Source organism: Pelodiscus sinensis, chromosome 1, assembly GCF_052426305.1.
Source record: "Pelodiscus sinensis isolate ZL-2025 chromosome 1, ASM5242630v1, whole genome shotgun sequence".
Classification (NCBI taxonomy): Eukaryota; Metazoa; Chordata; order Testudines; family Trionychidae; genus Pelodiscus; species Pelodiscus sinensis.
In genome coordinates this window covers 43,147,762-43,175,147 of record NC_143052.1, presented here as the reverse complement: position 1 = coordinate 43,175,147, position 27,386 = coordinate 43,147,762, and the positions used below count along the sequence as shown (strand labels likewise).

The following is a 27,386-nucleotide window of genomic DNA, read 5'->3' as shown; positions in this document are numbered from 1 at the left end:
GAACATACTTTTTCCCCCTTTAACACCTTGGATGCTATGAGAAATGCATCCATGCTGTAAGTGATGCAACCACTATGGGTTGGATTTTACAGCTAGCCTTGGCAGAATTCATTTAAAAATAATTGACTGATATCGTCAGTTTATTTTAAGCATTTTTTCTGTTTTTGGAGATTTAAATATTCAGTTGCAGGAAATTATGGAACAGGTCAGACAATGTTTTAATGATAGATATTGAGGTTCCAAATAGTTAGGGCTTTAACTGTTGAAAAAAAAAAATCACATCAAACATACAAAGTAAATATCCTTAAATTCTAATAAATTTTCAAGCAGCATTGTGTTTACTTTGCCTATCTATACATTTTAATTATTGATGGAAATATTTTTTTCTTCAGTTTGCTTGTGTATGGTGAAGTCAATGTTACCCATAATAACCAATACAAATCTAATTCTTCCAATCATATATTTGTTGCTGCAATTATATTAAACACAATTCACTGTTCAGAAACTACTGTTATAGGATCTTTGTAGGGTACACTAAGGACAACCTCCCCTCCTCTAATGGGAATGTATGGTGGTTTTAACCTCGTGACACTCATTAAAATCAATGAAAATCTCCTGGATTAAAAACTCAATTTATTAAAAGTTATGGATTAATATGGTATTAGCTAATTCTGAATGTCCTTGGGGAAGGGTAGTTAGTACTGAAATTATGTACTTAGACATTAAGAATAAGACTTTGAAAAAACATATTTCACCATATTCTTAACTGAAATCAATTAATGAACAATTCTTAGATTAGCTTAGTGTCCAATTTCCTTAATCATGTGGCTCAATTAAGCTGCTGCCACCAAAAGCACAATCACTGCCTGATGCTTCAGCTTTAAACAAATTGACATCCATTCAGTAATCAGATAACTTGTTCTGACACCTGACTCAAGCCTATCTGTTTCCTTTACCATATTTTCTCTGGTTAAAGGCTTCGTTTTCCCAGCCATGCTAATTATGCAATTTCAAAGACTGGCGGTGCTATGGATTGAAAAGGATGTGCATTGATAGCCAACTCTGCAGTGACTCCACCGTTACCTAACAGGGATGTGAACGGTTGACACTCGGTACCAGAAGCAGTCCCCTATCCGTGGCCTGCTGGCAGCGGCATCCCCAGCCCTGGTGTTGGGAGTGGATGACAGCAGCCCCTGCCTCAGCGCTGGGGCCTACTCCAGCTGGGCTGCAGTGGTTCCTCACCCAGGATCCTACTTAGTCTGTCAACTGGTTAAACATTAGGTTAACCTAACATTTAACCGCTTCACTTATTAATTGGGATTTTACATCCCTACTACATAGCTCTGTACAGTGTCTAAATTAAGGACATTAAGGACTAGTCGACTATCCGACAAGCAAATGCTTAAAAGATATTAGAGTTGACTAGTCACTGCCTCCCTCCCCCACTGCCTCTATCAGATAGCGGCAGCAAAGGAGGATGAAAAGGGGGTACTTTAAAGTGGTATGGGCTCCATGCGGTGCTGCCACTTTGAAATGCTGTTTCAAAGGGACAGTGCCACATAGCTGATCCCGGGCTCAGTGTGGCACTGCTGCTTTGAAATGCCACCAAGCTCCGTGCAGCATTTCCATGGAACCCAGGGTCAGCTGACCCCAGGTTCCACAGAAATGCCGCATGGAGCCCCAGATCAACTGAGGAGTCCCCAGCTGACCCTAGGTTTGACAGAAATGCCGCCAGGGGTGAGCTGGGGAGTCCACAGCTCCGAGTGGCATTTCAAAGTGGCAGTGCTGCATGGAGCCCAGGGTCAGTAGGGGACTCTTGTACATTTCAAAGCTGGCGCGCCATGTGCAATCTGGGGCCAGCGGGAAGTCCCACTGACTCTGGGCTCCACGCAGGCGCTTCTGCTTTGAAATGAACAAGAGCCCCCACTGGGGCTCTTGTACATTTCAAAGGAGGAACAAGGAAATGCCTATCAACTAGTCGAGTAATTCCATCGACTACTCACTAGTAAGTTAATTGATATATAACATCCTTACTCAATCTATACATCATACAGACAAAATTGATAGTAATAATTTGATGATGTACTACACAACTAACCAATATGATTTACACAACATTGACATGAAGAAGCTGTTTGCCACAACATTCCAGGTTTACAGATATAGCTTAAAACTTTAAGTGTCAATAGATTCCTATTATTTTACACAAATGTGATTTTCAGGAATGCTCATCACCACATAGCTGTCCCAACATCAGACTAGGCAAAGAGGGATGGTACTTTTGTACACAACTAGATACTTTATGTAGACCATACATTCCTTGAATTCACTACTGGAATAATTAGAGCAAGGAAAGAGTATATGCACTATTTAAGGAGTTTTAGTAAAAATCACAATCAAAAAGGAAAAATAGCTACTGTATCTCTAAACTAGTAATTTTATTCTAGTCATCAATTTAAAACAAATTAGAGGACAAGTTTCCTTTCATGCTGAGAAATCAGACTAAGCTTAAACCAAAAGTTAATTTATAAAGTACAATTCTATCCTATAACATAATTAACTTAAAGGTCCAATATCTCAAGTGTCAATAATCAGGCTACATGTAAATGTTTTTACAGATACAAAAATGGCATTTTCATTCCATAAACTGTTGTATAAGCAAAATTTGATATAGTCACTTCGGTGGTGGTTTCTACTGAGTTTTCAGTACAGTTCCACTACTGTACTATTCAGTAAGTATTTTTCCAAAGTCATAAGAAAGCAAAACCATTCATCACAAGTTTTATCAATGCATCAGCATCTATTTGCTGTACAAACATGGAAAGGAAAGTCTACATCCTGCAATCCTTATGTAGGAAAGCTTCCACTTAAGTTGCAGGTGTTTTGCCCAATCAAGAGTAACTGCAACATTGGGCCAAGAGTTGCAGCCATGATTTTTTTTTTTTGACCATTCTACAACAACCACACACAAACGACCATGGAAAATTAGTAATATTAAATGGCTTCTGTCCACTAGTTTAGGCCTAAGATTTAATTACATTAAAGGAAATCATAATGTGTGATATGGAAAGGTTTGTTTTCCTGTTTACAGAAACACATTGCATTTGAATCTGCCACTCAATTTAATCCTTAGTGGATATTCATCCAAACTGCCTAACTCAGCACACTGAAAACACTAGAGAAGCCAAAATTAAAGGAACACTTGAATACACCAGGAACCTTACATTTATTTGTACAGCACCTAACACAAGGACCTATAGCAGTACAATAATTACTGGCCAGACTGCACATTTTCCCTCCCCCAAACTAATATATTTGTTGTTGCAATGTCAGGATAACTGGCAACTTTTACATATGCTGAACTGTGGAAATTAAATGTAATGATTACCTAGGCTTCTAGAGAAGTGGTTCTCAACCTATTTATCATTGCGGGTTGCATATACAGCTCTTTATATGCTATGTGGATGATATCACTGGCGCTGCAGCTGTGTGCCAGCTTGGCTAGAAGAAACACTGATATAGAGGCATTCATGTAGCCACGTATTTGTTTGAATGCCCAATTCCTTCAAGAAATGCACCAACAAACACCTCTCTCCATGTAGGGGGGCTGCAGCAACAACACTATGGTGTACCTGGAACTCCCTCCCTCCCACCACCAAGGCAGACCCTTAAAAACTTCAAAGTAAATTACAGGACTCAGGAGGTAATTTTCAAGTAATTATAGCTTAGTTATGCTTAATTGGAATTTCTTCAAACATGTCAAAGTAATGGAGGACAAAAATCCACTGTTCATCTGAACTTTACAAATTAAGGTGCTCGTGATTTTAGTAGAGTACAAAAAATAAGCATCTGGAAAAATTAACACTTTGTAACATACTTTGATTAATGCTTTGTTAATAGAAAACAAGTAATACAACTCAGTTTTTTCAAGGAAGGGGAACAATCTTCAGACAGAATAATCATGAAAAACAGGTAATTGTTCTAAAGTTACAAGCTTCTGAAAACAGACTGTTTGGTCGGTCCTGTACTCAAATGCACACAACTCTCGTCGTCCCCCCCACCCCCCACACACACACACTTTCCCTTCCTCCTCCACATTCCATTATTGCCAGCTGTACAGTGGCTTTTCATTCACTTTTGCTTTAAATAATGAAGCACATTAGAAATATTTACCTTGTGCATCTTGTATCAAACCAGAACTGATGCCATCATATCTCAGCATTCTTCTGAACCTGTACCCAACTGAGCTCTGAGTTTTATTACTAGTTAACAATTACATATAGGAATTGATGTGATACCTATCCCGAGACAAAGGATTGAAAACATCCAAAAGTTAGTCAGGAAGTGAATCACTATTTCCTCATTACAATACATCCATTCTTATGTGATGCTTTTCGTCTATAGTTCACAAAGCACATTACCAAAGAAAAGTTAGAATCATTATACCCATTTTTCAAATAGGTTAAGTGACTTGCTCAAAGCTATATTACAGGTCATTGGCAAGGACAGGAACAGAGTTTAGTTTGGGAGTCAGAAGACCTAGTGTCCCCTTCGAGACACTATGTGCCATTGAAACTAATAAATGTAGTCTCTTTGATCTACTTGTCTGGGAGCACAATGTACAGCGAACATGGTTTCTGTAAAACATTCTGTCCTTCCCAATTTTAAAAAACAAAATTCTAACTGCTCAGTTTTTAAAAAGTCACCACCTTATGGAGCCAGCCCTCAAAAGGTACTGACCAGCCCACAAGTGTGATCCTGTGTTGTTTTGTCTGCCCAGAGCAAGTCATTAGAGGAAAAAATATTTTTCCATCAGAAATAGTTCTTATCTAAATCAGATTTTCAACATAAAGAACTTGTGTGCTACACATGTAAAAATCTCAGGTAATGTAACTAGTTGATTTCTACAATTTTTAAATTTGTTTTGTAAATTAAAATGAAAATACACATGACCAAGGCTCATATAGTGCCATTTTGTCAGCTCTTGTGATTTTATCACACTTACAATATTTGATGTTTTTCTGAAAGCCCCAGAAGTGCTACCAAGTGAATTTAAGTTTGTTTTAAAGACAACTCAGAGGTTTTTAGTACTCATGGCCACAGAGGAAAAGACTGAAACTATGAAATGACTGTACCCCGCTGGCTCAGAAGCCCAAGGATGGAGAGGTTTTTTAAAAGTTCTTAAATCTCAAGATTTTGAGGAGCCCGTTTTATGATTTCTGAACTCTTGGAGTTGGCATTATGAAGTGAATGCACTAAGACCTGAGTAGTGTAATCAAATCACCAACCTCACATATCAACCTTTTCCTGCTATTCAAGTCCCTTCGAGACCATGACCTGAATTCTTGCAGTCTTCACTCAGGGCGAACTCCCACTGATTTCAATGGGTGTTTGATCTCAGTAAGAGCATGAACTGGCCTAAGCTCATAAATACAGCTTATTATTTTTTATTTCCAGGCACACTCTCAATCTTTGCTACTTCCAAAAACACAGGAGGAAGAGAAATTCTCCTCTCCACCACAAAGCAAAAACCTAAAATAAAACAAGATTGGATATTAGTGGAGTAACACAGCAAATTCTAGACGCACCCTAGAATAGTCTGCTTTTTTTTTTTTGGTCGGGTTTTTTCTTTGCCTCGTTAGGCACTTCATCTGTAAGAAGGCCACAATAAAGGACCTTTCCAATATTAATATTTCAATACTTGATGCATATTTGATATGCCAAACAGTTCCCAAAGAAAGATAATATTATGACATTTTTGTACAAGGAAACAGCCTCCAGTACCCTGCTATGCGGCCTCTGAATATGTAATTCATATTAATAAAGGGACAGAGAACAACTAAGCACAAGCTGGGAGCTTCTCTTGAGCAACAGCTTTCAAAAATAAGTATTTGGCACATGCTGCCTGGAGATGTTCATTTATATTTTTAAATGAAAGCACACAAGCAGTTAAATGGTGCATTCTTTTCCAAGAGCACAATACAGTACCATAAAACTCCATCTGCCTCCCCTCCTAAGAGTGCTCACACTCACTCTGATGGACCTCAACTTCCACATTAAGAATCCAGCCCAACCCGCACATCTCCTCTGGGGTTACCACATCTGAGGGGCAAAACTTCCAGACAGTCAAACCGTTTCATGAGAAGTGTGAAACAACAAATGAAAGAAGGCAGCACTTTTCATTTCCAGGTATCTCACTGGGTCTGGAAACTGCCTCCACCTTGTCTTCCTCAATGCCTATATTTCAGAAACAGCTGGAAGGAGGTGATGATCCCACTTCCAATCCCTTCCTTCTCCCCCACCCCTCAAAAAAAAAAAAAAATCAAGTTCTAGCCAGGAAGCTTAAGTCATGATCTCCCTCCCTCCCTACCATACACAGTTTCTGCATCTGTAAAGGATCCCTTTGTTCCAAGACAGGTTCCCAGACCAATTTGTGGAAAACTACAGGTACCGAAATGGAGTTCAGTATCATGTAGTCTCATCACATATCCTTGTATGCCTTGCTGAGTCATTATTTATAGACAGGGTCAAGCATCTCCAGGTGAAGAAAAGCCTTTTCTGATAGGCCATTCATGATGTGCTGGTTAGCCTTAATGCAAATGAATCTTTGGGTGTTACTCAGGAGCAAACATTTGAAATATGAATATATGGCCAATATTCATAACTCCAAAGGCAAAAAAGTGACACAAATAGGATAATCATATTCAGCAAATTATAAACTTTCCATAGGCATCTCACATGACATTTTGCACAAGATGCATCATAATTACATTATAACCATATCATAATTGTACCACTATGATGAATATGGCTCAGAATATTATATGGATGTTTTAGCTTGCTCTGCTATGCTTATCGTCCATCTGCCCATCTCCCTTGGATCTATTTCCTCAAATTTCTCTTCAAATTCTCATTCTCCTTTGGCTCTTTTCCTTTCACAGTACAAGCATGCATTAGTCTCTCCCATCTTAAAAACTCCAGCCTTGACCTCACTTACATTTTCAGTAAGGATGTGAATGGTTAACTGGTTAGCATCACCCTTACCTGGTGACGCTTACCAGTTTACTGTTAGCCATCAGCCTGGCTCCATCAGAGCAGACCCTGCCTATGGCACAGAGCATTTTCAGGTTGGCTAGCCTGCCCCCATTTAAACAGGATTTTACATCCCTACTTTCCAGCTATCACCCCATCTACCTTTCATCTCTACATCACTGAACAAACCATTGTTCTAAGAGTTCTAATCCTCCAGGTCAGGCCCAGATCCTCTTTAGTCTAGCTTTCCCTCCATGCACTCCACTGAAAACCACTATCAAGCTTTGACTAGGAAGAGGTTATTAGAGACTTTGGCAGAACTAATATTCCACCTTTATTCTCTTTATCCCGGTAAGCCATTTGTGAGACTGTTATCATATTCTTCTTGGAATTGTGTCCTCCCTTCTGTAACTCTCCTTTCCTGGTTTTCCCTCAGAATCCTCCTTATACTCCCTCCCACTTTTGCAGTGTTCCACATAGCTCTCTCCTTGCCCCCCTTCTGTTCCTTGTCTGAGTAATCTCATCCATAAGCAAAAATTTAACTACCAAATGAATGCTGACGAATCATAGCTCTGCCTCGGTACTCTAAATCTTTCTACCAAACTAAAATCTCAGCCCATCTCTTACATCTGGTTGATGTCTAACCATTCACTCAAGTTCAATGGGACTAAAATTAATCTTTCCATGCAGGCCCACTCCCTACATCTGCTGGTTGGTGACCATTGACCAGGATCTACTGGTAGATCTTAGAGCCTCTGACAGGTGATCCTGACTGGTTTGGCCAAGAAGCTATCAAGTGCCGGCACTTCAGCTGCAACCTCTCACTACTGCTGTGTACCTCCTGCCTTTTGCCTTGGAGGTGCCTCCCTCCCACCCACAGGAACCTCCTGCTTACTGTGCACAGCAGGGCAGGGGATGGAGAAAAGAGGCGCTGATGTCAAGGTGCCCCCTCTCCCACCCTGTATCCTATCTCCACAGAGCAGAGAGGGGGCACAACAGGACTTGGGATGGAGTCTACTGGCTGCTTTTGGGAGTGATCCAGGGCCAGGGTAAGGGTGAGCCTTCCTTAGCCCCACTGAACCACCACCAAGGAGCCACCTGAGGTAAGCAGTGCCCAGTCAGAGCCCAGATGCTGAAATCCTACCTCAGTCCTGCACCCAAAGCCTCAGCCCTAACCCCCGAGTACCCCTGCATCCCAACACCCTCCCTGAGCCTGTACCTAGAACCCCTTACAATAGCCCAACCTCAGCTCAGAGCCCCTCTCACACTCCAAATCCCTTAATCCAAGACTAGAGCCTGCACCCCAACCTGCTGCCCCTGCCTGGTGAAAGTGAAAGTAAGGGAGGACAGAGTGAGCAAGGGCAGGGCCTCTGAGAAGGGACACACAGGAGGTGAAGCAAGGGTATCTGGGTTTGAGGTAGATTTTGAATTTAAATGCAATCCAAGAAGTGCTTTAAAAGGTTGGAGATCACTGCCCTACATCCTTTCATTATCTGCCTCTCTCTCAGGCCCACAACTCAGACATCTCTCTGGCCCTCACATCCTACTGGGTCTAAATCTCAAGAGTCTGTCTGAATGACATCTGTAAAGTTGACTTTTCCTATCCATTCAAACAGCAAAAACTTCAATCTAGACTGTTATCGCAAGTCTCAAATTATTGCTACATCCTTCTCTCTGGCTTTGATAAATGCCGCCTTGCCCTGCTTATATCCATTCAGAATAGTGCTGCTAGGGTCATTTTCCTAGTCTCTCACTTTGACCATCTCAGCCTTCAGGCTACTACCTCTGCTTCCCCATTTTCCAATGACATTAAGCAAATTGCTTGTCTTCACTTTCAAGTCTTTTCATGGCCTATGTCCACCCCATCATCTCTCAATCACTACAACAACTCATACACAACAATACAGTAATATGCTAACAACCCGAGACTGTCAACAATAACAGGCTCAATTATTTCATCCAAAACTATCAATCAGATATTAGTACAGAACCATACAAAAATAGAGAAATAGATAGTCTTACAACAAAGGATGGTAATGTAAAAGCAGGAGGTGTATCTGCTCTGCATCTGGAAGAAATGCACAGTTTTTATTCCCCCAACCTAACTGTCATAACATGGGCTATCAGACAAAAGAAACTTAGTTACCTAAAATATTCTCCCAGAAATTTATGTTGTGATGTTATTTCTATACAGTTTCAGCTTACCTGACTTAAGTGAGCAGTCATGATTATTTACAGCTGAGAAGACTGACAATTCTTCATTTTAATCTCAGTGAGTCTCTCTTACACCATAACCATTCTTCCATATTGATTTTTCCCAACAGAACATATCTGCTGGGGACAACTGAAAACAAACAATAGTCTATATAGGCTTACCATCTCAGATCCCTCAAGGATTGAACCCACAAGCCTGGATTTAGCAGGCCAATGCTCAAACCACTGAGCTATCCCTACCCCTGTATATCAGCATGATATATCTTATATAAAATGAAGATGATTTCTAAGAATATCTGATGTTGTACAGACATAAAATCCCACAACAGTTATTTAATAAGCATAACAAATTCCTGAATAGCAATATTTATTGGTCAAAACTAGTGTTCTACACCTTAGAATTTAGACAGACTTTTATTGAAGATAACTATTCTAAATAAGAGTTTGGTTTTAATGGAAAGACTGCTAAGGAATTTGAATCAGACGCCCTGATTTTCTGGAAAGGGAATGTCATGATCAGTGAATCCTGTTTAGTAAATTGTAATATCTTTATTTCCTTTGTCTGTGATAAAAATAAAGTACAGGCATGATGACATTTCAAGAAGAATATGTAACCAAAATAATGTGAAAGACTTTGCACAATTGCTCCACTGATTTTTTCTGCTTTGGTAAACCAACAAATTATTTTATATACTCACAATTTAGTAATATAATTTAGTTACTCACACCCACCCCCTCTGATTTGCATTCTGGACCCCAATTCAGTAAAGCACTTACCGGTAACCATCTATTGCACTGTTTTGTATGGTTTTGTACTAAGATCTGATTAATAAGGACTTGCACTCATGAGCAGGCATGCTTAAAGTTAAGAACTCGTTTAAGTGCTTTGCTGAGCTAGGTCTTCTGCAGCTACAGTGTGTAACACAAATAACAGGACTTGAAAACTCCATTTCCCCAGAGTATGTAACAAATGCTTTCAGGCAAGTGCCATCAACTTCAACAAAAATATAAAGTATTTTTAAGTTTCTAGCCCTCAGGGCTACTAAAACAGCCTTCACAATGTGAGTGTAGGCATAATATTGTGCACGACGAGCAACTCTACTGCCTCCGTAGTTACTTGCACTTCCCTGCCCCAAGCTGCACCAGAATGAAAACCATCCAGAGTCCTGTCCTTTTTCACAGTTGCTGTTCATGACACAACTTATGTGGGAATAAGTGAGAATGACAAGAACTTGGTCCATTACAATTTGCTATCATTTACAGACAGGAGCTGAAGCAGGCACTAAATCTAGTCAACAGAAAACTACCTACAAGAGCCACAGACACTTTCATGCAGTACCCAGAAAATTCAGGTAAGGTCAGAGTAATCAGGAGATTTTTTTTTTTTTGAAAGTAAACGAATGTTGCAAAGACTCTGCCCACATTCCCTTCTAGCAACCAAAGACTATGAAAGTGGGAATCCAGAGAGTGAAGAGGGGGAATGCTCTTCTCTTTACAGAAGCCAGAGCTAGGCAGTGGATTAACAAATCTGTTAAGACTCACTAGCTGCAGATTCATATTAATGAATAATAGAGCCCCAGAATAGAGTAGAGGGACAGCATCCAGCACCTTCCCTTTATTCATTAGCTGAGTCCTTTGACTTCACATGTGCATTTTCCCTGCTCAGCATCTCCTTCTCTCATCTTTTGTAATAGCATATGGCTAGTAAATTTAGTCCTCCAAGTAAAGCTTGCAAGTCTTAAAAGCATGTGCATGAATAGGAGAGTGAGCAGGAGACACAGATGATTCAAGTTAGAAAAGGGAGGTTGCAGAAGGAAATGGAAAATGAAAAAGGAAGAAAATAAAGGCAGAAGATGTAAAGAGCCCAGTATGTTTGGGGGAAGCAGAGCAAAAGTAAGGAAATATATGCTGAAGGACACACAGGAAGAGATGTACTATGACGAGGGTTTTTTTCATGGTTTATTTTTAGCAATTTGAGTTATGTAGATACACAAACAACCTGATATTTGGGCATGACATAACAAATAGTGTGTATTATATACCTTGCTTATTACAATATGCACTATTGTCATCTATAAAGTGCTTTAATATAGCACTGTTTCAGGCAGCACTATGTTAAAGCCCATCAGGCAATGCTTGGCACACGCCAACATTGATGAATTACTGAGCAAAACATTAGTATGCTTTAGAAATCACTTTCCCCCGTAACCTGCTTTACCGCTCTATGTAGACAAGACCTGAAATACAAGTTTATTCAACAAACACCAATTTCATTTTTGTACTGTGGGTGCTTTATCAGTTAAAACCAAAAATCAGAAGCCCTAAGGATGATGATCTATTATGAAAGAGTAAAATCAGGAAGCGAAAAAAAGACACATCAAAAGCCCGGCAAATGTATTAGCCACAAATTTATTTTCTTACAGCTACTCAAATGGAAGGATAGGAATAACATGGGATAAAAACAAAGCAGCTAGCCAACTTCCTGCCACTAGCCCTGCAGAGACTGTGACGGCTACTGGGCTTCCTATGAGGTCTCCCTGATAGTGCGTTAATCAGCTACCGGTAGAGAACCTATGGAGTTACCTTCCCCTCCCTTCACAATCCCCACTTCCCCCCTCCGGGAGACATGCTCAGAACAGGATAAAAAGCTTAAAAACAACAAGTGGTCCTGTAGCACCTCAGACTAACAAATATATAAAGAGTATCATGAGCTTTTGTGGGCACCACCTTTTGTTGGTTTGTTTCTCCTTCCTCTTTCCCCTCTTTTTCTATTTTATATTTGATTCGCTATGCCTCTTGCTCCATATATGTCATCTGAAGAAGTGGGCTGTGTCCACGAAAGCTCATGATACCATCTATATTTTTGTTAGTCTAAAGTGCTACAGGACCACTTGATTAAGCGTTTTTTAAGTTATATACCAACATGGATACCCCTCTGAGACTTCCGAGCAGGATGTTAGCTGGAGCAAACAAGCGCTGATTAGATTTTTCCTAAAACTGGGAGGAAGATAAACGTCTAACAAAAGCCACAGGATTTTTATTAAACACAAAAAAAGGCAGATATTGGCCAAAATAAAAAGCATGCAATCATGCAAGTAAAATATACAATAATGGAGTTGCCAATCTGCTGCAGATGGAAATGGATTCTATTACCAGAATGGCAAAAAAATGAACATTTGAAAGCAAGCAAAATCAAAGCTGCAGAAAAACAACATGGTGAACAAGTGTTGAAAATGAACTATACCTCAGGTTTTTCAGCTAGGAAGCCATTGAAAGACTTGCCAAAACCAGACAGAAGTGGAGGAACTTGATCACAGCTAAGGCAAAATGGATACTAATTAACTAATTAGACTATTAAATGTTTGACCATGCCACATCTTATTGATGCTGAGTTGGATAAACAAGACAGCAGTTTTAATTTATGAAGATCTGCTTTAATTACCATTCTCTGAAACAGTTCTGGATGCTCCTTTTACTGGCTTCACTTGCTATAAAATGGCTATCAACATTTCTTCTACCTCCTCCATGGAGGAAACCCATGCCCCACAATGGGTAACTTTATAGTGCAAAGAAGTTTAAAAATATATAAATATATATGAAACCTCACAGCCCTTCCAATGAACAAAAAGAGGGAAATCTCTCAAAAAAATTAGCATCACACAACTGAATAGCTTTCTAAACACGTGAAGCTGTGTTAATCTATATCTTGGGCATTCACAGGGCTTATCAAATCATGGTATGTTAACTGGATCTAACACGGCTGAAAGTAAAGTAAACAATTTGCCCATCAAGACAGGGCCTTGGGTTGCTTGTAAAAGGATAAAGCTGAGTTTTATCAAAAATAAAGACATGGTGGAAAATCACTTTAAGAGCTGTAATTTGGGAATGTTAGATCTCCCTGAGGGTACTGAGGGAGCAGATCAATGTTACTTTTTACCGCTTTTTTTACAAACCATTTCTGATTAAGTTTGATCCGCCTTTGCAGGGAGCATGAGAATTATCAGCAATGTACTTCTTCCCACACCCTAAACACTTTGCCCCATACCTGCACTCAATGGGCCTGAGGACCCAGTCCCCGGACCATATAGGCTCCAGCCTAGAGAAGGTCCTGGGGCTGGACAACAATAATTTCTCCCTCAAGCCAGTTACAGAGCTGGAGTAACAAAGGGGCATGGCCTTCCATGGATAATCTCATTATGAAAAAGACCAACCCCTTTTTAATGGTAAAGCCTCAGGATGTCCTGCTGACTACACAGATTTTAGACTAATTTGGTTTTGGTTTAGACAGACTGATTTAGTTCAGCTATATTCGTGTTCATTCTTTATAATCAGTTAAAGGCATATTTTATTGACTCTTGGCATTGTATGACTACTTATGATTGTGAATAGTTCTCTCTGGTTTTGGTAGTGTATTTTATTGATTTATTTTTAAATTCTGACCCCATTTTTGGATTTTTACTATATGCAAATGTTGATTAAAGTAAAATTATAGATATGGAGGGGAGAGGGGGAAACAGTGGTTTAATATATTTTTAAGCACTGAATTTTACCATGTTACTCTCCTTTGTATCCTCTGGAAACCTACCCCCCAATTCACTCCCCTGATCTCTCACCCAGACAGAGAATGTTCTTATGGCATGTAGTCCATGAATAAAATTTAATACTATAAATGTCACAATATTTTACCACTCATGTAGTTCAAAATATAATCATTGGGGCACAATGTAAATTCCCAGCTCACTGAGGGTGCATGTGCACAAATTTTTCTAGACTGAACTCAATTTACTGAACAATCCATTTCTGTCTACACACCTTATTCCATGAGCTTCATGAATATAAACCAATTCAGCAGTATTGGGGGAGGAAGATACTAGCATACATTTCAGTGGATTCTCAGGAACAAAGAACAAGATCACAACTTCTTTTAAATTAGGCTTTATTGCTCATAGAAAACAGAATGCCACATTCAGTGCACTTACGTACACTTGTGACATTAACATTCCAAAAATATACACTGGAAAGATGCACTGCTGGTCCAGGCACATATAACTCAGGAGGCCTAGATTCAACTCTTTCTGCAGAAGACTTGGTGTGTCAACTTGAGAAAAATCACTCTCTCTCTCTTTTCTTCAGGTGTACATCTGTAAAGTGAAGGTAATAATACTGCCCTCCCTTACAGAGGATTTGGGGGAGAAAACAAATACTTGAAGATGCTGAGATGCTACAATAATGGTGTATATACGGTGACAGACAAAATGAATAGCAGCAACCACTGCAGCAGCTTTTCATTATTTCCATTTCCTCTTCAGCAATACTTTTGTCAAGATAGAACCTGAAATTTGGAAGGTTTTTCCATCCCTCAGCACATGGATTCGAGAGACATATTATCTAAGGGTACAATCCTGCCCTGAAGCTTTGAGGACTTCTTACCTGTCTTGTGCTAGATAGCCTCCAATTTAACACCTCAACCATTTTAGCACATTTGATCATTGTTTTAACTTTTGTCTTAAGCCAAAGAAAGATTTCATTAAACTTGAATGAAGTACAGGGTCTCAGCATCTTAAATGGCCCACTCCTAAAAGTAGTTTTCCATTACTAGACTAGGCAACCTGTTTTGGACTGTAATTTCATCCCTTAATTTTATTTAAGAACAAGCTATGAAAGAAAAAAAATGCAATTTATTGCATTAGGTCCTCGTGTTGGAGTACTATAGTTCTGAGGCATGTCCTCAAGGTGGTGGATTGACAAAGTCCTCCACAGAGTAATCATGAGGGAGTTGCATCGAATAACATGGACTAAGGCACCGCAGACCAACAGTATCTAGGAGAAGAACTGATTTCAAACTGGGTAGACAGAGCTTGCTAAGCTCTCTTAGGGTACACATCTAGATTTACTTTTACTTTAGAATGAAGATATGCAAATTCAGCAGTAATTTGCATTTTCTTCTGATTCCTTTTTCGAAAGTTTCTTTTGAAAAAGCAAGCAGCTTAGACGTGGTTCTTTTGAAAAAAACACCTTTTTCGAAAACCTGTCAAAAACTGAGGTTTATAGGTTCTTTTGAAAAAAGAGGGTTCTCCCCCCCCCCCAAGAACCTCGTCTAAACTGCTTGCTTTTTCAAAATAAACTTTTCAAAACGATTGGAAGATCATATGCAAATTCAGCGTAATTTACATATCTATGCATATCTTTTTTCAAAAGTAAATCTAGATGTACCTTTAGACATATTCCTAAGAGAAGGAAGATTCTGGTCTCAAAACCGCGCTCACTCTTTTTCAGTGTGCATGTTACCGTTCCTGTACCAGTGTAAAATGGTCCGTATGAGAAGAGAGAGTAGGGGATGGAACTCAAGTTTCACACGAAGGCATCTCTCTCGACATTAATTTTTACCTCTCATTGACAAAAGCCCTATAAGAATGGGCAAGTGATGTCAAATGCAGGTGGAGGATACCACATCTAGCCACAAACCTGCATGCACACAGCCTGGGTGTAATGATCATCTGTTTGCTGAACTGGAATAGTGCCCCATCTTTTAGTCAGTCAGTCAGGGAATTTGTTTGATGATTTTATAACCTGCTGCATATTAAACCTATGGAGGGATTTACCACTTGGGAGTCCTTTGGGCTGTACTGGACCCAGTCAGCCTCACTGCTAAACCACTGCAGAGAAGAAATGTGTGGTCATAAGTCAAGGGCCCCAACACAGTATACGTACCAATGGGACACTAACCTTACAGTTGCTGGGCACCGGTGACCCTAAAAATAGTGTTTTACCCTGTTATGTTATATTTGTTTGTTTAATATAATTGTGTTTATTATAGTGTATGTGTGTGTGTTATTTTCTGGGAGTCTCCAACTATCTGGCAAGTATGTGGAAATTCCACCGGGTTAGAATTTTCCTCCCAAGCTGCCCTGGTGACCCTGCCAGGAAGGAGTGAGGGGTGGAGACACCGCCAAATAAATCCATCGGAAAAAAAATAAAGTTGAGTGAGTGGCAGGATCCAGAAGAACCCAGACCTATCCATCAAAACCTGTAAGCAGATTGGCATTAAAGAAGGTAACCAGATGGCGAGGGGGCGCTGCAGTTAATTTGCGGTCATAAGAGAAAATCGACACCTAAATAGAAACTGCACTTTGCATCCTGGAGTGAACATACTATTCATGAAAGCGATGATTGCCATGAACACAAGTCAGCCATTATAGCTAGAGAGCTTGTGAATTATAAACATGGATGTTGCACCATTAAACTAAACACGCATCTCTGCTACCATCCAGTTCACAGAATTTAGAGCAGACTATTCATATTGTTGTGTGGACCATCCTGAGGGGCATAAAAGACAAGTGGGAGTTGGCTTCACCATAAGGACATCCCGGCATGTATTCCAGGCACATACCATCAGTCCTAGCTTCATGACTGCAAAGGTTAGACTGAAGTATGGACAGTGCTTTATACCTGGTAATATATACACATTGCTTGTCGCAGATGATGGAAGGGAGGCTTTCTGCTGGAGTCTGAATTCAGTGATCTGTTCATTACCTTTTCATTCCAAACTATATATACACTTGGCAATTAATGCTAGAGATGTCAAGACTTCACCATATTGCAAAGTGCTTAGATATTATGGTATTGGATAGGGATGTAAGTGACTAGCTGCTCTCCTCCCCCCAACTCCTTGCTGCCTCTATTGGAAAGAGGCAGCAAGGCAGGGGTGGGAGGCAGGTGCTGGGGGAAGCTGGCTTACAAACTGGATCCCCAAGCACCATGTTGGGGGGCAGGGGAGGCAGAGGCTTAGCAGGGAACCAGATGTGAGCCAGGAATCAGCTGATTCCCAGCTTGCATGTGGTCCCCCATTGTGCTTCTGCCTTTTAAATGTACCAAGAGCCTAGCAACTCTTAATACTCTTAAAAGGCAGAGCAGCAGAGGGGTTAGCTCTTGGGGCTGGGAACTAACCCTGCTGTGGCTCTGCTGTTTCTCCCCTTATCAACTAGTTGTTAGGAATTCCACTGTATACTCAATTATCTGATTGCACACAATTTAGCATCCCTAGTATTGGAAGTGAAAACTCAAATGGTACCCTCCTTCGAACATGCGTGCAGTATGAGCTTACTATTGCAATCATTTGCTTTCAACAGGCAAAAAAATATAAAGTGGCTTGGATGCATCCTCTGTCTAAGCACTGGCTTATGATTGATTACATCATTACAAAAAAAAAAGAAAAAGAAAATCAAGACATCTGCAATGTAAATTGACTTGTGCAATGCTTGATGCTGACTCCTGGTCTGTAGTGTCTTTTTGAGCCTCTGCCCACTGCAACCTTATTCTGCTGTATGCTGGAAGAAGTTAGATGCAGGTAATCTTTGAATACCTGAGAAGAGCATTGTTTCAACTCAATCTTAATGGACAATGAAAGGCCAGAACAAGTAGTCACTATTAGGGCCGGTCCTAACCAATTGGTGACCCCAGGTGACCACCAGAGAAAATTTGTTGAGAAAAAAAGGGGGAACACAAAATGCAGTCACGGCCCCTTTAATTGTCACGTGTCCCAAGCAGGCTCCCATCGGGCTCTGTCGGTGGCCCCTTGAAATGGTGGACCCAGGCAACTGCCTAGCTTGCCAACCCCTAAGACTGGCTCTGGTCACTATTGAGGAGGACTGGAGCAACATCAAAGAAACAACTTACAAAGCTGTTGGAGTACTGGGTTTCGGAACATGCAAATACAAAGGCTGGTTGGATGCCAAGGACAAAGCCCATGTTCTTCTTGATAAGATGCATGCAACATACATGGTTTGGATCAAGAGAATACCTCCAGGAAATCAGCATACATTTGAGCTAAGCAGAAGGCTACGGTCAAATTACAGCCAACAAGAGAAAATTGGTGGAAATGTAAAGCAGTCACACTTCAAGATATAGCTGACAGACATAAATTTAAAGCATTCTGTGATGGGCTGAAGGCAGTCTATGAGCCATATGATGCTGGATATGAAGATGGTTCTCAGTGTGCTCTGAAGATGGAAGCACTCTAATTACAGTTAGTACTAAAATCCTTGATTGCTGAGCTAAAAATTTTCAACATATATTATACATCCAATTTTGACAGCAGCTTTCTTGAAGAGATTCCTCAGCAGGCTAGTGATTCACAGTTGGTTATACTGTACCACCAATTCTTGATGCAGTTCAAAGAGCTGTCATGAAGATGAAATCTGGAAAGGCACCTGGCAGGGATGTAATTCCATCAGATTTACAAAGCTGGTTGTAGTACACTCTCTTTCTCCAAAATGATAACTAAAAAGGCAAGAAAGTTCTACAGGGCTTTAAAGATGTCCTGAGTCTGTCTGACTCACTCACAGGTGACCATGCATGCTGTGATGACCACCAGAGCATCTTGCTGCTCTCTGTAGCTGGTAAAATCCTGGCTTGCATCTTCCATAACTGATTGTCATTACATGTGTGCACAAAATGGCATTATCACTAAAAATCAGTGTGGATTTTGTGCCGCTCAAGGCATGGCCAACATGAAGGAAGAGCCAAGCTAGGAAGACCCAAGAAAAATGCAGGGCAGCAATAGGATCTCTACATGATTTTCATCAACCTGACCTATGTGTTCAAGATAAACTTAACAACAAATGGTCTGGTAGCTACATGTTTTGTTACTCTATAGAGTGCTAAGTGTTCAAGACAGTTAACAAAATTGGGCTTTGGAAGGTAACTTGGGTAAATTGGCTATCCTGAAAAAAAAAAAAACCAATATAATTCGGTCCTTTCATGATGGTACACTTGATCATGTTCTTGGTACCTTTTTAAAGTATCAAATGGTACAAAACAAGGATGTGTCCTTGCCCCTCTCCTGTTCTACATTTCTTTCAAGGATTACGATTTAGGCATATCTATTCAGTTCCAAACTGACTGCAGAAGTGTCTACTACAACTATCTATGATAGAAACGTAAAATCCCATTTAGTCAGTCAGTCAATGTTAAGGTTAACTGATTAAACTGGGGCAGGTGCCCCGACCCTGGAGGAAGGGGCTGCTGCAGACTGGCTGCTCTCAGCCCCATGCAGGGGCTCAGTGGAGCCAGAACAGTCCTCCACCCCCATCAGGCTGTGGGGGGAGGAGGAGAAAGGGACGTGCTCTCCGGGTACCAGTTAACAGTTACCTAATAAGCCTCATCTATTAAAGATGAGATGTACTAGTTAATCATTAACATCCCTAATCCATGGCTTCCCGTTTGCTGACGACTATGCATTGTTGGCTGTGATGGATGGGAGGAGTACTGCCTATAAAGGGTTAAATTCAGAGAATGCCTGAAAAAAATCCAGGAAGTATTGGCAGGAGCCAGGAGAACCAATAGGAAGAAAGTGGTAAGATTTGAATTGAAAAACAGGTTATCTGCTTCAGTCTCCTTTGTGTGAGAGAAGAGAGATGGAATGAGCCTGGGATGTAGAAATGAAGTTTACAATAATAACCATGTCTAGGAAAACAAAAGCTTGATATAATACATAAAAGTAGGCAGGGAATGTTTATTTAGGCCCAATCCGGTTATTTTCTTTGTTTTGTAGTTGATTAAATTCCTCTGTGCCAAGTCCCTGTGCACGCTCACACATGCACGTGCACGCACAAAAAAGCTGAATCCCAGAGAATAAATTCTCTGTGTTTTAATCTGTTTTTTCTCAGTTGCTCTAACACCTAGCAACCAAGTATGCTTTAACAAGTTTATCTTTTTGCTTTGTTAATTAAAAACACACCTTTTTAAGCCTAGGATCTGATTTGTGTGTGCTGGAAGGTAATAGGAGATCTGTGTATGCATGGCTAAAAATGAGAGCTGTCAAAGATTAGTTTGTTTTCTTAAGATCTCTTGTGGTAAAAGAGCTTGGGGTACCCCCTTGGAAGAAGTTCCCAAGTAATTTCTTTCTGGGTTCAAAAAGAAAGGGTGTGTGTGTTTCTCAGTTTGGTGGCAACAGCATACCTCCCAAGTTCAGAAACTGTGTGACCGTGGGAAGTTTTTAAAACCAGAAGCATTTCGGGGCAGGGTATTTCTAAGTCAGCCTTGACACTGACTTATTCAGTCAAGGATGCACAAGAGCTTTTTGAACATTTTTACTATCTCTGCTCAAAAGGACAGAGCTTATATTTCAGCCTGTTCAAAAAGAGCCCAGCACTCTAATGATCACTGGTACTGATATGATCTTTTAGGCTGTTGACAAGTTCTGCTACCTTAGAAGCATGCCATCTTCCAGTAAAAACACTGACAGCCATGTAACTGCTCGATTAGCCAAAGCCAGTGCTGCCTTCTGAAGACTGACCTAAATGCCTGTGGAATGACCATGATGTTAAATTTCATGCAAAGATAGCAGTTTATCAAGCAATTGTCCTAACCATTCTACTATATGGTTTGAAGTCATGGACCATATATAGTTTTGAAATTTGATCAGTTCCACATGTACTGCGTCAGGAAGCTTGCCTATGAATTGTTGGAATCAAACTTCAAACACAGAAGTCCTGAAGCTGTGTGGTATCATGGACACAGAACCAATGCTTAAGAATAAACAGATTTGCTGGATTGGTTATATTATGCAAATGGCGGACATGCTAGTGCTAACGTTGATGATCTACTACCAGCTTGCATGTGGACAGTGCTCTATTGGTCATCAGTGCAAAGGTTATAAAGATATCCTAAATGCCACCGAGACGTTATGTGGCATATCTCCTAGTGATCTGGAAAGGATAGCTCAGGACAGATTGCTCTGGCAGCAAACTATTGCATATGCTCTTGAACACTTTGAGAGTCAGCATCTGCAGACATTACAAGAAAAAGCACAAGACTTGAAAAGAGTGCACATCACCAGCAGATGGTGGATTTGTAGGTCATCTGTGACTGGATTTGCCAGTAGAGGATTGGTTTAGTCACTCACCAAAGGTATTGCAGAAGATGAAATCTGTTGATTGACAGCTCAGTCCACACACAAAGAAAATTAGGTGAACTACTAATCTAATTCCATGTGGCAGTTCTTATAAAAAAAATATTCCAATACTTTGCTTCCTGATCTTCATAAATGAGCTGAATACAGTTCCTTTTTGTAAGAGGAAATAAATGCTAATCACACTTTAAAAAGTTTGATTTGATTAATGCAACTCAGTCTATAAAATTAAGCACTGTGATCTCAGAATATCAGAGAGATTTCAATGCACTGCTTTTTTACAAGAAAAAACCCATCTCATAATACTGTTTCTGTACAAACTTAGTTCAATATGTGATTTCCATCACATTCACTACTGGATAATATATTCACAGCAAACAGTCTGGCACATCTTGTAGTATTTGTTCAACATACTAATACTGAATTAGCAGGAAAAAAAATAAAATGATCAAGGCCTAATAAAGAGAGATTAGATAATTTAGTTGATCAGCAAGACTTCTAGAAACCTACAAGCAAAAACACTATTGATAACAGAGATCTGGTTTTTGGGAAGCCTGAGATGCCAGAATTTGAAGATTTGCCACATGTAGGTAACTAGTACAAACTCCCAATCATTAGTGACCACAAGTGGACATCACATGAACTATTGAGTGGTCTGTGTCGTATGACATAAGATGATCTCATTCCAGTTCCCATTGGATAGGACCACAGACATTATCATTAAAGGAGACATTAAGTGTCCATGTATCAGAACTTCAAGGATTAAATATGCATGAGTAAGACTAACCCTTAGATGTGGTAGGAAAGAAAATTCATCTTGCAGTGGAGGAACTGCCCTGTAACTTGGAAGATCTTAATTCATTTTTCTACTACATCACACTTTTTATATGCACATTTGTAAAATGGGGGTGACACCGGTTTCTTTTAATCTTAAAAAAAAAAAATCCTACAAATTCCTTAGTCAGCACATTGGCAGGATCTTGCACACTTGCTACCCAAATCATAAAAGTAGTGGCGCTTTCAACAAGCATGTTAACTTTTTAAAATATTTTTGGATTTCAGACGCCCCATTATCTAAGATACAGGAGGCCAGAAATCAGAAGACCCTCCAAATGTGATAAGAAAACATGAGACAGAGTCACATATCTGAAAATGAAGCTTTCTTGGGGTAATTTACCTTAGAGAAAGATCACTTAACACATTAGCAAGATGACAGCATGTTGCAGTAGAGGTAGAAAAAGGGCCTAGCGGGTAGAGAAATAGTAAGATAAGCAAACCCCTACCTATTGTTAAATATGGTTCATCAGCTTGTGTACCACGAGGAGAAAGGAACCTATACAACAGGAGCTGTCTATAGTAATTAGCCACACATTTAAAAACAAGACAACCCCCTCCCCATGCTCGATGTACTATATATTCCAAATGATAAAATATGTAGATTTCCATATAGGTTATCCAATCCTCTCTTTTAACAGTGACAACATTCCTAGTTGTCTAGTGACTGATTAATATATCAAATATCAGTATCCAAAGTTCAAAATGATGTTTAATTTTTCCTGTGAACAAATATCTAAACATTTTGTGGACAAGAAATAAGTAAGAAAATTACCAAGATAACATATCTAAATAGTCTTAAAGAGTAAAGTTAATACATATGATGTTTTAAGAGGCTAATGTTGAAATATACAAAAGATTCAGATTTCAAATTATGGGTTGGTTTGTGACAAGGTTTGTAACTTTTATGTTTGGAAAACACCTAAAACACCAGGGTTGCTGCTGCAATCGAAGTAATGAGTAATTTCAGTAGACTTGCAATTTGAAGTTACAGAGTGTATGACTAAATCTTACATTCATGCTTGGTACGAAGTGGGATATTGCTGTCTGGTAACAGAAAACATTCTAAATGGTCGAGGCATGTACTGAAAACAGGTGTATTTACAATTCAGACAATTCCTGATAAACAAAACATTGTAGCTGAGCAGCTGCAGCCTAACAGATATACCGTATGTAAGTATGTTACATTTACTAGATTATTATAACAACAACATCTGATAGTTGTTTACTTCTAACATAGTTATGGACACAAAGAAAAACATGCTATTTTTCATTCTCACAAAAGCACTAGGTTTTTCAGCGTGATTAAAGACATAAAACATTCTAGTTGCAATGTTAAATTTTTTAAAGCAAATGAAAATGTTCCATTTTAAGTTACTGTACCCTGAATGTCATGTGTCACAAGTGAAGATGGCAGGTAGGGTTTGATTGGAGGTGAGATGTCAGTGTGGGTGATTTACAGCTCAAAGGCTACACATTGATCCAACAAGGGTCATACTTTTAGATTGGTGGTAACACCAATAAGTGCCCTATATTGGACCTCAGAAATCCTCAAGATCTTTCACACACCTTTATTAAGGCTATCAAAATACTAATTGACTACAGTCCTTAAATTCAGTAGGAGCAACTAGGTGCTTAGCACTTTTTGGAAAAAAAACCTCAGATCTCTTATTTAGGTCCTAAATATGGGTTTAGGAGCCTAACTTTAGGCACTTGGTTTTGAAAGAGTCCGACCACTGGTTTCTCTGTTTAAAGAAAAAATACTATGAAATGCTATTTTGTTGCAGATACTATTACATTACATTGGTGCCTACTGGATTTTTGTGACAATGTACAATTCATGCTGGCAGCATACATGTCCCCAAAACAGTAAACACTTAAACTAACCATTTACCAGTCTTCACAGCAACAGCTCTAATATCAGAAACAACCAAATGGAATTCAATACATTTTGTGTAGTAAATGCAAATAATTTTGAAATATACGAAGATTTGAATCTATATACACAAGACAATAACCAGACAACCCTCTCTCTCAGTAGCCTGTACTATTAAAAAAAATATCAAGAGTCAGAATCAAAAATATTTTGTCTGGAGACTGAACTTTAAGAGATCCTCCACATTAGAATGTAGACAAATCATTAAGAGTGAGTTTAATATCCTTCCTGGAATTTATTATGAGATATTTACAAAACCCAAGCATAAAATTAAAAAAAATTAAAATACACTTTTAAACTGAGTATTTTTGAGGAATTGAAGAACCAAAAAGCACAGAGTAACAGTCTGTCTTGGAAGCCTGCCCCAAGTATATTGCAAAGCAAAGAAAACTTTGCTCTACCTTTATTAAGAGACAAGCAACCACCCTCACATTCCCTGAGTTGTTGAGACACTATTTCTCTTTATCTGGAGACTGCATTTAGTAATAATCACAAACAAAAAAAGACAGACTGTCTCATTCACCCAACAATTCCCTTTGTGCTATTTCCATGATTTATCTTTAGGTGTACCTTGTCAGAAAATTATTTTTTTGCAAGAAATACCTTTTGGAATGCACAGTCTCTATTTTACCTCTCAAAGACAGACATCTATCATACCCCAAATAGAAAATAATTCTGTATACTCCTATTTGACACTGGAGACGGATTTAACTATCACCCTGAAAACCTATCATTTGTGAAGAAATTCTCTTCTGCTTTTTTTTCTAGTACCATGCTGTTTAAGTAAATAAAAGCACTGGAGTACCGTCCGCAAAGGTAAACCTGTTAACACTGACACTCAAAATACAAACTAAATTGATTCCCTTCGCAGAAAGAACTGAAAATTGATCTGTCTGTTGACCGACTGCATTTTCTGCCTCCCAAACGTGGGGAGGGTTCATTGAACAAACGCCTATTAAAGAGATCAACCTGTTGCAGGAACCAGAGATGTGCCTAGCCTAGAGAACGGTATTGTCTAAACAGGCTTCTCCCTGCTCCGCTAGCGAGCTGGAAATTACTCTCAGCAGTGTGGTGTGACCCACTGACACAAAAACACTTCACCACTGAACCGATCGATGCAGCGCCTCGCAGGGAAGGCGGGCAGAGGCTAGCTCGCAATCCCGCTCTGGGGCGTGCTCAGAAGTAGTTACGGGCGATTTAAGACTTTATGGCACTTGAGAGCCGTGCAGCGGGATCCCGGGGACTGACTGAGGCTGACGCCCGGCCGAGGCTGCCAGTGACGATCACATGCGATGGGGGTCGCATTGCAGAAAACAAACCCAAAGCTGACGGACTATGCAGCGGAGAGGGAAGCAACAGGGGCTGGTGGGGCGGAGCGGGCAGTGCCCAGGCGGGGCGGGGAGGGGGGTGAGCCGGTGCCTGCGGCGACTCACCTTCTGCTGCCTGCGGGCCATGTCGGTGGGCTGCTTGGCGTTGAACGGGTACGCGATACACCTCACGATGAACACATACAGCTGCAGCCGGAGCCGCTTCTCCCGCTCCTCTTTCTGCAGCCTCTCCTGTTCCTCCCGGCCCTCGCTCAGCACCGAGGGGCTGGGGCTAGCCGGTCTGGCGGGGCCGCTGCTCTGACGCCCCGGCTCCCTAGCGCGGGGCTCCCGGTTGGAAGCCGGCAAAGCTCGGGGCAAGCTGCCGCTGCAGCCCCCCGCCGCCGCTGCTGCCGCCGCCGCCACCAGCACGTCCCGCCTCTCCTCTTCCAGCACCTCGTCGGACTCCTCTTCGCTGGAGGACGGGTCCAGCATGGTGCGGGCGGCGCGCGGCCCCTGCCTGCGGGCGCGGAGCGAAAGGGAAAGCGGCGCGCACCTTTCCGGACACGTCGAGTTTCCACCGACTCTTTCCTCCCGGCGGCCGTGGCCAGGGAGGGGGCGGGGCCTGGCGAGGGGGTCGAGCTTGGGTTGCCTTGGGAATTGCTCCGGACGGCTCCTATCAGCGCCCGGGCCAGCCTGTCACTTCTCCCCGCGCGACGGGCGCTGGCTCCGCCCGCCGGAGGCGCCAGCTGCCGCGCCGCACAGGTGGGGAACCTGTAGCGCCCACAACAAGCCGCACGTGGAACGGAATGTTAATGGGGCTCGCGCGCTCCGCCCGCCCGCCCGCTGGAAAACAACACGCGACAGAGCTGCCCCCCCTTGCAGCGGTCCCGCCGCTCCGGTTACACCAGGAAGAACCCGGCGGGGGGAGGGGGGCAGCCGCGCCGCAGCAGCAGCACGGATCAGGCCAACTTTCCGCCTTCCCCGCGCCGCTGCCCAACTAGCGAATGCAGCCACTTCTGCGCCACCAAAACACAGAAACTCCCCTGGTGCCCTGCAGTCCCCCCAAACCCAGGATCCTGCATGAGGATCCAGTTTCGTGTTACCACTTGTCGGGAGCTTTCAGGGGGGAAATAGGCAAGTCGGTTAATACGGTCATTGATCTGTAACAACACACAAAGGTTTTTGTTTTCTTTTGTTTTTAACTGTGGCTCTAGTGGTAGTGAAGAAATCCAATTGGCTTCCCCGGTGAAGCTGTACTTCCTGAACATACAGCCCTGCCAGAAGGGCCCGATTGGGGGAATGCCACTCTTCTAAACTACACCCCCAAAATAAACTGCCTGAGTAAACAGCCAAAACGAGACACCTTGCACGCTTGGGCAATGTCCTAGATATCATTCACTGGTCAGCTGCCAAGACTCTGCAAGGTTCCCTGAGCTTAAGCTTGCCTTCTGGGGAGCCTGAATATGTTCCCACGCCTAGAGCTTGTCTCCTTAAATGGAGGAAATAATAAATCTGACAAAGAGCTATCTTCTTGTGATAAGAAAAGGACACATCACCCATAGTAACCTGTGTAGAATTGTGACCCTCCCTCTTCTCTCTTAGCTGAGGAATACAATATTTACCCATGGTGACATTTAAATGTATGATTACTGGACATAGGCATTAGCATTTCACTGAGATGAAGACAGCAGTTCTCTTCTCAGCATTGTTCATCATGGCTGTAATATGGTTCATATTTTTTGAAGTTTTTTTCCCAACCATAATAGCCAGAGACTTTTGTAGGCTACATTAAATTTGATTTTGCTTCTAGTCAAGTTAAAAAAAACCCTGCACCATGCCATATTAAATAATTATGGAGCCTATGCTTGTGAAACTTGGAAGCCTGTGATCTTCTGTTACATTTGTCCTGGCCACACACACCTCTCCTTCACTATCATGACAAAGGGGTGGGCAGCCAGCCCAAAACTGAGTGGTACACTGTAACCCCATTTATCAGGTCCCAATGCTATTCACTCAGAATTGGTTCACTACCATCATGATGGAGGGGTAGCCAGACCAAAACTGATCATTGTGGCAACCCTGTGTTCAAGGTCACATCACCCACAAAAAACTGATAGGGGACTTCCCCTGTGATGGGGGTCAACTGTAAGAG

The 27,386-nt window shown here is 41.1% G+C and overlaps 1 protein-coding gene across 4 annotated transcripts in view; it reads right to left on the bottom strand.

The window, feature by feature from the left end:
• CADPS2 (calcium dependent secretion activator 2) overlaps positions 1-26,547 on the bottom strand; it is a 506,811-nt gene extending 480,264 nt beyond the window's left edge. The window contains exon 1 of one of the 4 annotated variants that reach the window (XM_075928806.2): positions 25,361-26,547. In XM_075928806.2, the coding sequence (XP_075784921.1) occupies positions 25,361-25,726 (366 nt within the window). In that variant the 5' untranslated portion in view covers positions 25,727-26,547. The remainder of the gene's footprint in view (positions 1-25,360) is intronic. The other 3 variants (XM_075928789.2, XM_075928797.2, XM_006122581.5) reach the window with 3 other exon arrangements.
• Between the last annotated feature and the right edge of the window lie 839 nt (positions 26,548-27,386).